Source organism: Dromaius novaehollandiae, chromosome 7, assembly GCF_036370855.1.
Source record: "Dromaius novaehollandiae isolate bDroNov1 chromosome 7, bDroNov1.hap1, whole genome shotgun sequence".
Classification (NCBI taxonomy): Eukaryota; Metazoa; Chordata; class Aves; order Casuariiformes; family Dromaiidae; genus Dromaius; species Dromaius novaehollandiae.
In genome coordinates this window covers 12,128,997-12,141,374 of record NC_088104.1, presented here as the reverse complement: position 1 = coordinate 12,141,374, position 12,378 = coordinate 12,128,997, and the positions used below count along the sequence as shown (strand labels likewise).

General features: G+C 41.2%; 1 protein-coding gene across 5 annotated transcripts in view; it reads left to right on the top strand.

The window, feature by feature from the left end:
- Positions 1-12,378, top strand: part of KALRN (kalirin RhoGEF kinase) — a 526,992-nt gene that overhangs the window by 310,721 nt on the left and 203,893 nt on the right. For all 5 annotated transcript variants that reach the window (XM_064514688.1, XM_064514687.1, XM_064514683.1 and 2 more), the window contains exon 12: positions 10,084-10,253. In XM_064514688.1, the coding sequence (XP_064370758.1) occupies positions 10,084-10,253 (170 nt within the window). The remainder of the gene's footprint in view (positions 1-10,083; positions 10,254-12,378) is intronic.

Here is a 12,378-nt window from a genome sequence, read left to right as displayed (position 1 = left end):
GAGAATAGTTTTTGAGCCTCCTAGAGAAGAGCTTGCAGATGTGATAAGTTCTCACTCTGAAGACTCAAAGACCTCAAGGCAAGTAACAAAAATATCCTATATTTCTTTTTTTAAATCTTAATATTTTGTATTGGTCTTGTACTTTTATACTTGTGCTTCTGATGCGTATACTTTACAATTCCAGGTATAAAAAAATAGACATAAAAGGGCACTCTCAACATCTGTGTATCATTAAAAACTTTTTAAATCCTTTTGCATAATTAAATGAGCTCTCAGCACCTTGTAAATGTCTTTACTGTCCCTACTGATTTTCTTCTCTTTTTAGCAATCACAGTTTTGTTTTGCCTTGCTTAGAGTGGCAGGGAATACTACTAGCATCAGTACTGGTACAGTTTCAGAGTTGGGGACTTAAACAGCTGTATAGAAAGGCCTGGCAATAAGTTTTGTCAAGCAAGTGTTGAGGTGAAGGTATGTGTAGATGTGTGTGTGATATATCTACACGCAAATAAATGCTTGGCTCCATCTGCAAGATCTTAAGCTTTTAGGGAGCAAGCGTTTGTACCTGACTGTGTTCTCTTCTATATGTAGAAGAAAAGGTTTGTGGTTGTGTTACTGTTTGTATTGGCTTACAATGGAGTTGCTGATATAAGAGCAAAGAGGAACCTCACTGGGTCTAGATCCACATATAGTATATGGGTCACACCTGAAATACAGAGCAGTTCTGCAGGTGCCTGCTAGCTCTCCAGGGCATGAAAAGCATGTGTTACCACCTCTAGATTTATTTCGCAGTTGTTCCCAGCTTACCACCTTTGTGTTGCCTTGAGTCTTGGAAGAGAACAGCAGAAGCAGGAGAGGCAGTAGTGTGCTTTTCAGGCCATGCGCCCTGCGCTCTGTTGGCCCTCAAGAGGCTGGAAGAGCAGTACGAGGAGCTGCTCGATGCTTTCCATTCCATATGAAGCCTGCCAGGTCTAACTAGTCCGCAGAACTGAGAGATGAGTATGCTCAGGAAATACTTAATCTTGAAAAAAATGAATTGCTCAACTCTTAACAGGTTCTTACTGAACATGTGCAAACTGGAACTTGGCGGTGGTCTTTAGAAAGACCAAACTTGGGCAAATTTTCACAGCGTTGACGTAATATATATTCCTGACATCAAGGCTAAACTCTGCAAAATTTCAAACCCTTGCTTAAAAGCAAGGAGGATCTGGATCATCTCATGCAAGCAGAAGTAAGACTCCTCTCTAGCACAGACAAAGCAACTCTTTTTTCTCCTTCATCTCATTCTGGACCTTTTACCTCAAAATTCATCAAAAAGTTCAGCCTTAGGCAGATACCTGTTTTGCAAAATTTCACTCTGAACAGTTTGTCTGATAAAACCATGAGAAACTGAGAATGAAGTTCTGGAGCATTAAGTGTCAGGCAACTTCCCATATAGACCTAAATTATTTGCATAGCCAAGGTCACCTTGCTCACCCCATGGATATCAGTGGGGCTACTCAAGTGAGTAATGGGAGTAGGTTTACCTCATCATTTAGGAACAGTAACAGTGTTTTACTGCAGATACTTCTGCCTTACTTAATTTTGCTTGATAACCAAAGGCTGTGAAATTAAATTCTCTCTGCTTCGGTTGAATACCATGATTAGGAGATTATTTTAGCGCAGGTTATTAATTTTAACAGGGCTTGGTTCTCACGTCGTGGCAGAGTTACTGGGAAGCAGGGAGCAGAACGCTCGCTTGTTGGAGGTCTGCTGCTGTGGACTCCAGAAGTCAGAAGAGATGACAGAATGAATCAAAGTTAATCATGGAGCAAATGTGACAGTGTTTCTGGGATATATTGTATAATCCTGTCATTCATCATAAATTGACCCAGGATTCACAGTTGATGTTACTGTACTTAATAATTTGTTGTTTGACTTTAACTCTTAATATTGGCATTTTGGAGCGATCACCCATCAGATAATACAGACTTGTGATGAAGGGGATAATAAGTTTAGCAATTCCCTTTGCTGGCAGCTTCTAGGAGCTCTGGAAAGGTCTCGCTCTGTATGAATAATTCCCACAAAGCATTTGTCTTGCACACTTCATTCCTGGAATGCAGTCCTGATCAGTGCTTTTGTTCCTTCTGTCACTCTATGGCCGGGTTTAAAAAACAATGTAAACATAAAACACTAAAATGACGTAAACTGGCTCTCTGTGTATAAAATATTCACTGATTTGGCATCTCACATGATGGCACTTTCTGGGGTTGAGATGAAGAACTATGTATCATGTTGAAAAGCTGCAAATTTTCTTTCTTCAACAGGATAAGGCTCCCAGCTGAGGTTTCCAAAGCTACTTTCAAAATCTGTCTTTGAAAATATCAGCCAGCCCCTTCTCTCACTGTGGGGCTGCAAAGCATCAAACCTTAAATTTATGCCTCCTAAAAGTGTGCATGTTGGTTTTCTTGGGAGCTGGATCAGTATAGTTTGACTGGAAGGGGAATATTGTGAGCAGAGAATTCAGGAGGCAATGGAGGGGGGGAAAGTGAACATTTTTATAAGGATTTAAGTAAATGCTGAATTTTAAAATAAATGCTCAGTTCCTAAAGGTTCTGATATTCCTATCAGAGACGGATTTGCAGGAAAAGAGCAGGGGACATTGGTGAAGGGAACTGGCAGAGCTGCACATAGAAGTAATGTGTGCGTATGTACATATGTACACTTCGACAGGACTGTCAATTCCTTGGAGAAGACAGATACGTTCCGTTACTTGCCAGCCTCCCATTATCTTTTGGATAATTGGGACTGCAGGGAAGGCTCTGCTGGTGTAATAAATAAGCTTTATTTTGGGGGTGCGTGTGCAAAAGTTCACTCTGGATTATTACCAATCAGTTACCATGAAGCAAGAAATCCCTCTCCCAGCTCGAGTACGGGCTGTGGCTTTGACCAAACTGCAAACATTCATGAGTCATTCCTGTTGGTGGTTTCTCTGCAGGGTTAAGTCTGGTCTGTAATGCTAGCAAAGCTCGGAGGCTGAGAAACCAGGACAGCTGGGGAGGTGCGGGGTGCCCTCTTTCCTGTCTGTTGTCTAGGAGCAAGGTTCTTTCATGCAGGATTAAGGAGCTGGGTATGGAGAGAGCTGTGGTGTCCTGGCAGCACATCCTGCTCTCAAGAAGAAGAGTTTGAAGCATGGCCAGACCGCTAGTGAATAAAGATTCTGCCATCTGTGGTCTTTTAAAAGAATAAAAGTAAAACTTCAGGAAAGAAGATCAAGGTAACAAAAATTAAATGATTGCAAACAAGTAGACTAAATCTCAAGAAATTCAGCCTGCAGCAGAACAAAGGCAGACACATGGAAGAGAAGTTCTTTCCCATCATTCTGCTGTGTGCTTGCCAGAGGTTTCCTATAAGCTGCATTTCAGTTCACAGTTTGCCATCTTCATTTTCCTAATCATTCACCAGCATTTTGACTAATTGCTTTATTTTGATCAAATAGCAGCAGCAGCAGTTTTAGATGGCCGTTGCATGTATTTTGTGCATGATGCTCCTAGGTAGGGCCCTATCCCATATGCCTTGCCCTCCAGATAACAGTGCCTCATGCTGCACCTAGATGGGTGGGTTTTTGAGTGCATTAGTGAGAGCCAGCCCATCCTATTTAAAGTCCCCTTTTTATCGCCTATAGTCCGTTTTCCCGATTTCCTTAAATTGAGGAAGATGAACTTTTCCCAGTTTCAGCATCTAGCCTTGTAGTTTTAACTGTTGTATGCAAAAGCAAGAGTGGGCAGTCAACGCCTGTGACAATTTGTGTATTGAGTTCTCTTCATCAAAGCCATACTGGGATGCTTCTGTAATTCACGCATCATTCAAAAAAACCCATGTTCTGTTGCCCTTTAAGTGTATGTGTGCAGTGGAGTCTATAAAACTAGTTTAAAATGTTTAATGTCGGTGTAGTCGTTCAAGGTGATGGATTCAATAGGACTGTTTGGTTAGAGAAAGGCCACACAGTTTGTTTAGTCCTTACAAGTTTCAGGATGATCAGAACTGTCACAAGTGATTTATTTCTGAGATTCCTAGGGTGTAGTGGCAGAAGCTGCACAAAGAGCTCAAAGCTGCAGGGCAGGGTAAGGTTGCAAGTGATACTGCAAGTCACTGGGAAATGCACAGAGGGAAGAGGTGGTGCAACTCCTATTTGAAAAGTAATGAAATGATTAGAGCCAGGGAAGAGTTAGTTTAGAAGAAAATATAATGGTTTGTGCATTTTTTTAAGTAAATTGCTGAATTTGTAATGTATATTTTGCATCTATGAGAAGCTCTTCCTGCACTGGATCGTCGTGTATTACCCTGGTGTAAAGCTGAATGTATCTTTGATGTAGGAAGTACTTCTCCGAGCTTATACCGGTATGATCAAGCACAGAATTCAGTTTGCTTAGTACAGTTTCTGCAGTTAATCACATCCAGATTCATAATTACAAGTAACTCGCATTAAAATTATGCTTTAAGAGAAATATGTTTTTGCAATTTGTGATGGTAGCAGGCAGAGCACAAAACATGTACATCTGATTCTTCAGTTGTAAGCCTACTTCCTCTCCTGGAATGAACAGGCCCTGAATTACATTTACATGACCTTGGGCTGGGGATCTACGCACTCCCTGATGTAAGCATAGCTGCCCTGAGCACGTTTCCCTTGAGAGGAGATAATTCTGTGCTGTATCAGTCTGGTCCATGCAGGACTTGGAAGAAGCATCAGATGTTTAGGCATTGCAAATCCTTTTGCCATAGGCAAGGTTACTAATTAAAAAGCTTCAGCGTACAGAAGCACCAGATGCAACCCAACCAAGGATGAATGTCAAGAAATTGGCAAAGAAAAGGGAAAAAAGCAAGAAAGAGGTTAGGAAGAGATCAGATTTTTTTTTCACAGAATGTTCCCTTTCTTTCCACTTGTCGTTTCTTCCCAACCAGTTTGGTGATGTCTGACAACAGTACATTTTGCAGCAGGGTGTCTCATCAGCTGCATCTTACCGTGGAAGTTGCATATTGTGGCATTTCATATGAAGTGTCCGGTCATATCACACATTGTCACGTTTTATTAGGTGTGCCGTCATCACGTGACACTTCACTGGTGGCATCCGGTCATGTTGCAGCTCATCATTACGTACATTTTTTTATATGTTTCCATTGACATTTTCATGAGACCTTGAATGTGCCCTTGGGACTTTGACAATGTTGTTGAAATATGCTTGCAAGTTATAACAACCATCAGTTCATTCAATTTGAACAGCACTGGATGCATTGTAAGTGTGAGTAAACATGGGCTGATGGAAGTTAATTATGCTGAGAAGCATCATTATCTTCACCATGTCGGTGGGGGGAAACCAAGGTAGAAAAAGCAATTTCTTAAAGGCCATGCAATGAAACCATATTCATAACGGCACTGAACAGGTGCTTAAACATAAGCACATGCTGAAGTCCTGCCATAAATTAGCCTGCCTTGGGAACAAGTGAAACAAGGTCTGTTTTGCAAACCTTTGTCCTCTCCTAGGATCTGTGTGACTTTCTTCTGCATATTGTTGAACTAGATTTTACTGCTCAGAATGAATTTGTATAAGCCTGGCTTAGGAGAGGAGAACAGAGCTGATGGACATCTCTCTCTGGAGCAATTCTGTTACTTTCTCTCAACCTGACCTTGGTTCTTTGGACTCCTGTGTTAACTCATGGAGTGGCAGCTGTGCAGATGGGAAAAGAGGACTCCCATATTTCCACGAATTCCTTTCAATTCTGTTCTAGCCTTGGTTGCTGTGATGGACATTAATTTACTGAGCTAGCATGAACATTTTGGGGCATGCTCTGCAGCACATGGCACTCCTCTGACATTGTAAAGGAGCAGAACATACACCCTGGATATTGCTTGTTTCCTTTAACATCCTGGTTTTGAATGGCCAGCAAAAATGTTGTACAATGGTTATTCTCATGGATTGAACTGACCATTCTTCACCTTCCTTTTCACTGGTCTCGATATTCAGTCTCTTTAAACTGTTTTAGGGAGGATTGAAACTCAGTACTGGCATTTGCCAATAGCAGTGTGCAAACATTGGGTGTTTGATGGTTATTCCAAACACGGAGGCAAGGTTTTCTTAGCACTCGCTTTAGGTGCTACATTTTGTTTAAAGTGGTCCCTTGCTCTAAGTGAGAAGCATAAATTTTTAGGTAACAGGCACAGATGTCCTTCAAACCTCTAGTAAGTGGTCTCATTAAGTTCTTGAGTAAAATGAAGGGTATAGCATCAGACGAAATAGCGGGAATAAAGAGCTGTTTTGTGTTTTTGATGGAGGGAAGCTGCCTATGTATTACAGCCAAGCAAGAGAAAGAAGTTGTTCTGATGCATAAGAGAGCTGACAGATGCTCCCCAAAAAGAGGGAGTTTGTTTTTTTTCTTTTTTTTTTTCCACTGATCTGGTTATCAGAGGAGAACTGTTTTTCTTGTGTGAAGCCATGGTTACCTTGATAAATAAGCCAGAATCTTGGAGCCTCTATGACACTTCAGCATGGACATTGCACGTTAAATATTTACCTTGAACTTTTGTGTAACTGACAACTATAAAATTCGTAAACTAATTTAGTGTGCATGTGTTGGATTTGTGGCTGGGTCTCTCTGCTGGTCTTAATCCAGGTTTAACCACTAATGCATTAGTATTTCCACATCCAATTAATTGCACCGAAACATAGATCAATTTGAAGGAAGCATTAAAAAAGTGTTTTATTTCATCTGGGTTTTCCAGGATTCTGTATCTTTGGTTTAGTACATGTTAAGCACTATGGTGTGGAGGTGGTGTCAATTTCTGGACATGTGCATCACTGGCAAGCTTAGTAAAAGCCATCACAGCTGGATTTGGAAATATTGTGTTAGTATTTGAAATGTCTGCATGCACCTACACATTCTCCCTATTCAGGATCAAGTGACAGATGAGCAGTAGTTTGGAATGTATATGGGAATGGGACAGGTGCCCATGAATTTCGCTCATGCTAAAAATGAAGGAGGAAAAGTCAGTTTGTGCAAATATATGCCAAACATCATCCTGTGTAGTAAGCCAAATTCCCGTGAAGAATTGAAACTGTACACTTAGTCTAAGTAAGCTTGCTGCTTTGGAGTAAGTCACAGCATATGCACAAAGGGTCTGATGACTTAGGGTTTTAATAGGATTTTTAAAATCAGTTGAGTAGCTGTATTGGAATTAAACATTAAGCCATAATGGAGACTGATTTTCTGAGTTGTGTCGAACTGAAACAAGCCAAGGTATGATTTCTGTTTTGTGATTAACAGGTCAACTGATTTTGGTGTGGTGACTTGGAATTTATCCTCTGTTTCTGTGGCATTCAGAAATGGGACTTGGTAGCAATTTATATCAGGTGCTGGTAATTGTAGCACATAACCTAGGAGGTCTGTGAGTCAGGTTCCTATTGTAAATTGTTCCTGAAAGATCTTCCTAATCTTATTAATACTGACCCGTTCTTTGTATTAGGATTTCCCAGGGATTGGTGGAGTCTAAAGGATTAAAGCCCTCTGAGTCAAGGATGACCTAGATTCTGATGGCTTTTTGTTATGCAAATCCTTACAATCAGAGGTCATGTATGGAACCATCTGAAGTTAATAGAAGTTCGTGTATTTGAGTGTTCTCTCAGATTAATAAATGTTTCAGTTCCAGGTGAGTACGGTGCTGTTTATGTAGAAGTATTTCAAAATTGCTATGATTTAGGAGCATATTCATAAAGCGACTTAGGATCTTAAAAATCCAAAAATTTTTGGCTGCTGCTGAAAGTTGGATTCTGAAGACACTTTTGAAAACAGGGCTTTCCTCTTCAGTTGCATTGGGGCATTGGAAAGTCTCCTTGGCCCTTGCTAACATGATAATTTCAAGGAACCGGCAGATTGCCAGCAATGAAGCAAGTTCTTTATCTCACTTTTCTTTTTGTAAAGAAAACTCCCCGAGCTTTTTGTGGTTATCTTAAATAGAAAAATTAAATATGAAAAAGAGCAGCAAAAAATTACAGAACTACTAGCTTGCCCATCTTGGAAGGGAAGGATGATTTACACACATGGCCCTTTTTCTCTTCTGTAGTGTCTTCTGTAGTGCTCTATTACTTGGAGATCTGATTAGCAGAGAAAATAATATTCCCAAACAACCTGATCCTAGCCTGCTTTAGTCCAGCTGTCCCTACTGCTTGAGTGGGAGCAGGTGTCAGGGTCAAAACCAGAAAGATGCTGAATGTAACTGATGTGCTTAAAGGCATTAATACATTTTCCTTTATACTGGCTTGTCCAAGTTCAGTACCTGGAACTCGGGTCACAAATGAAAAATCGCTCTATTTGGTTATTCAGATACATTTTCATCCTTTCATCTATTTCATGCGCCTGACTACTTAATTATATTCTTTTCTTGTATTAATACTTGCCTTTTTATAGCATGCCTTTCCTCTGAGAATGTGAAAATATATAAATAAACTGAGCAAAACATTCCATTTTAGCCCAGTAATAGACTAGGCAATTATGATTGTGAATAAACTGAGACTAAGGGGTTCACCCAAAATATTTGCTAACCATAGTGAAAGGCCTTCAAATTCAGCAGAAGTTTTAAAGCGTGTTTTCCTAAGTGGCTTATAGTCTGTCAAACAAGAAGTTGCTAGTGGGGTGGGAACAGAGCCCAGGGAGCAGGGCTGTCCATTTTCTGATGTAATCACTAAGCAGGGCTGGGACAGGTTCAGAGTTCGATTGTTTTGTTTTAGATCAGGGTGATATCCTCAAAGTCAGTAGAGTGCCAGCAGCGTAAAACTCTCAGAGGCCGGCCTTAGGTTTGGACCTTATTTGTGAGCAGCATAACCAGCTGGCTCTTAAAACATCTCCTTTCTTTTTTTGTGGACGTGCAGAGTTCGCAAACTCAGAAGAAATCCTGTAGGATGAGGATCCAGCGTGCCTCGTTCTGAACAGAAGTGTTTTTCCCAGCTCTTTTGACACCCCCACACAACGTCTGTCTACTCCTTCATATGTACCTCTAGCTCCCTTTGAGACAAATTGCTTTGCAGCTCACTGGAACAGCAGACAGAAATGCAGCCCCATTACTGTCAGCTCCGCGTCCTTTGACATTTGACAGCACAGCGGTACGGTGGGTTGTTTCCCACTCCTGTACTTCTCTGCTACCTTGCAGAATATACCAGCAGAATGTGGGTTAATGGGGCAGGCATGGCACAGAAAATAGTCTCTCTGGTGGAGTCATTAGGATTTGCTGGCAGATTGCCAGCTCAGTTGGTGCAATTTTACACTCACTTTTCAGAGCAAGCTTAAAGGGGAAACCTCGGTTCGTTTTAAGGCTTTACAGCCAACAAGGAGCTGAGGCTTGCCTGCCACTGCTCAGATCTCTGATGAACAGCTGGCTGGATATTTTCATCTAAGCACTTAGCCAATTGATTTTTTGTTGTTGTTTTGAAAGTGGTAGTCGAGATTGCTTAAAATGAATGGATCTGCGTGGAATCGGTTGATGAAACTGCTGCCTCCTCACTATGTCCGGATTTTGTAAAAGTCAAAAAACAGAGTCTGAGGTGCATTTTGGAAAAAAAAAACAAAAACAAAACAACCCTCTTCTGCCTGTGTAAGGCATAGCTGAGCAGGCACAGCTGGACTTCAGTCAGTACCATACATACATACCAAATATTTTAGTTCTGCAACAGGATTCAGCTGCGTGAGAAATTAATAGGAGTTGATGTCACTCAGCTCCTGAGTGAGTTAGGGTGATCACAGCTATATGGCATTGTAATTTGTTACTTGTCTAAAGAGTTAATTGGAGGGATACCATGAATTTAGTTATTGTCATGTAAGAGGCTGAAATGAAAATTGATTTGGGGAAAAAAGGCTTGATATTATATTTATTTTACTTCGTTGCTTAAAATCAAATTCCACCCTACAGAATCCAGTGTATCCTTTTGTTTTTAAAAACTTGAGGTCAGTTTCCATGTGAAACATGCTCTCTTGGTTAATGCTTTCTGATCTGGAATTAGAGAGCAAAAGGGTTAAGTCTCAATCCCTCTCTGATTTATATTTCCCTCCCCTCCTTCCCAGCTGTGGACATGGATGGAAGATCTGCAGAAGGAGCTCTTAGAGGATGTCTGTGCTGACTCGGTGGATGCGGTTCAGGAGCTTATCAAGCAGTTTCAGCAGCAACAAACAGCCACCTTGGATGCTACCCTCAATGTTATTAAAGAAGGGGAAGATCTAATCCAACAGCTCAGGTAAGCACCCACCTGGAGGACAGGGGTCAAGAAATCTGATGTATACTGTGTTTTGGGTGTGCAAAAGTGGGGAAAGGTAAGTTTAGGATTAATTGGGAGAGTATAGTTACTCTTTGCTTATTTATGATGGTTTAAGTTCTTAGAGTATTTTATTGAAATTGCAAGGAGTGATTTGTATGAACTGATTAGAATCTGTGGAGCAGCATGGGCTGTAATGTTTGACAGGGAGATTATTTATAGATACAATAAACTGAATTGAAACAAATTCTTTTCAGGTAAATATTTTAAGTGAGTACTTACAGAAGATGGTTAAATGGTCATGAGCTGAGGCCTTGTGATTTATAGAATTACTCCTGGTATAAGAAAACTGTGTTCCTCCAAATAAAATATGCACATGTGTCTAGCAGTCTTCACTCATTTTGCATGCAGCACCCTTCCATTTATCTTTGTTCATATGGAGTTTATTAATGCTGTCAAACAGGGTCTTGTATTGTCAGTTCTACTTGCATTATGAATTAAAACAGCTCATTTTATCTGATTTGAAATACACCAAGTGACTGGCTCTGAAAAGTTTTTTTGCTTTCTCGGTCTATGAGTGTAGTAGAACAAATGCTTGCAGAGAGTACAATAGTCTTACCCAAAACTTGTAGTACTAAGATCTCTCTCCCTTGTTCTTATTTACAGTGGTATCCTACTACTTTAACTTTGTTGATAGCAGTGTTTTCCTGCTTTTAGTGAGGTAACTGAGCTCAGAACCAAGGCCAGTACATTGTTCTTGAGATCTGCATATTATTACAGAGATTGCCCTTCTCTGCAAGTAGATAGTGTGTATGTTATGTATAAATATATAATATGAAAATCTACCAAGTCTGATGCATTTCACCTGAAACTCACCCAGAGGGTTATGTCAAGAGCTGTGCAAGAGCCCGTGAGTCCTCTGCTGCAGCTGTGTGCTGAACTTTCCACTGTACTGTTTCCTGCCACCCAGGATGTGCAGTCTTATCCACTGAGTCAGAATAAGGTCGAGAGATTTGAAAAGGCTTCCTTAAGTTTTGAATGTCATTCAGCCCTAGGCTGAACACAGGAGAGAGAGAGTGCAAATGCCTAGTCTTGCTGTATGTGGTTAACCTGCGTCACAGGGGGCGAGCAAGAGATGCAAGCTGTGGTATTGCCTGCTGTGAGCAGAGTTGGCAAGGAAGGATAGGGAGTAGAATGGGCCAGGCTTCATCCATCCATTCATCTTAGCTGATGAGATAAGTCGGAAGGAAACATGCTGTGTTTGGTAAGCATGCTGCCAGATGGAGGGGATTTTAGATAAGAACATAAGTATGGCCATGCCAGGTCAGCCAAAGGTCCACATGGCCCATTATCTTGTCTCTGATGGTGGGCAGTTTCCCTTTGGAAGAAGAAACTTTTTCTCGAAGTTCAGAGCCTTTCTAGGAAATCACAAAATGGCAGTGAAATTTTGTACCAAAAGATATTTTTGTTCCAGAAACCCCGCTCATCTTACTTTTTGGCACAACATTATTCCAGCATGAACACCCGTGGAGAAGAGCCAGAAATGGACCCTGTGTAAGCTCATCAGGTGGACCGTGGATTGGGCTGGGGGGCTGCAGAAAGAGTCTGTGTTGAAGGAGTCTCAGTGCAGGCTGTGGGATCAGGCTAAGGGCTTTTTGCCTGCACCTGCAGAAAAGTGGCATGTGGAGCCATGCAGTGGCCAGAGCAATATTGGGGGCTGAGAAGTCGTTTGAGCATCACTGTGCACAGCAGTTGTAGGAGGAAGGCCAGTATATGTCGCTGCGAGGTGATGGAGGGGAAGAGGTGAACTGGGAGAGAGCAGGTGGGTGTTCATCTGTTTTAATGTAAACTTGGTCAGTTCTTAGCCAAGAAATCATGTTGCTGGGCTCTGGATTGTATTCTGGTCAGTGAGCGAGGTGGAGCAGGATGAAGCAGGATCTTCTACTTCTGATAAAGTTAAGTTCTGATAAACACAGGCAACAGCTGTCTGAAGAAAAGAAGCCTTGGATGCATGCAAAGATATGCAGAGCTGAATTGTCAAGATGCTCTTTGATTCAAGTGTTGGTTTCAACCACTCTGACTAGTCTGACTGTGTAGCCTATAGTAT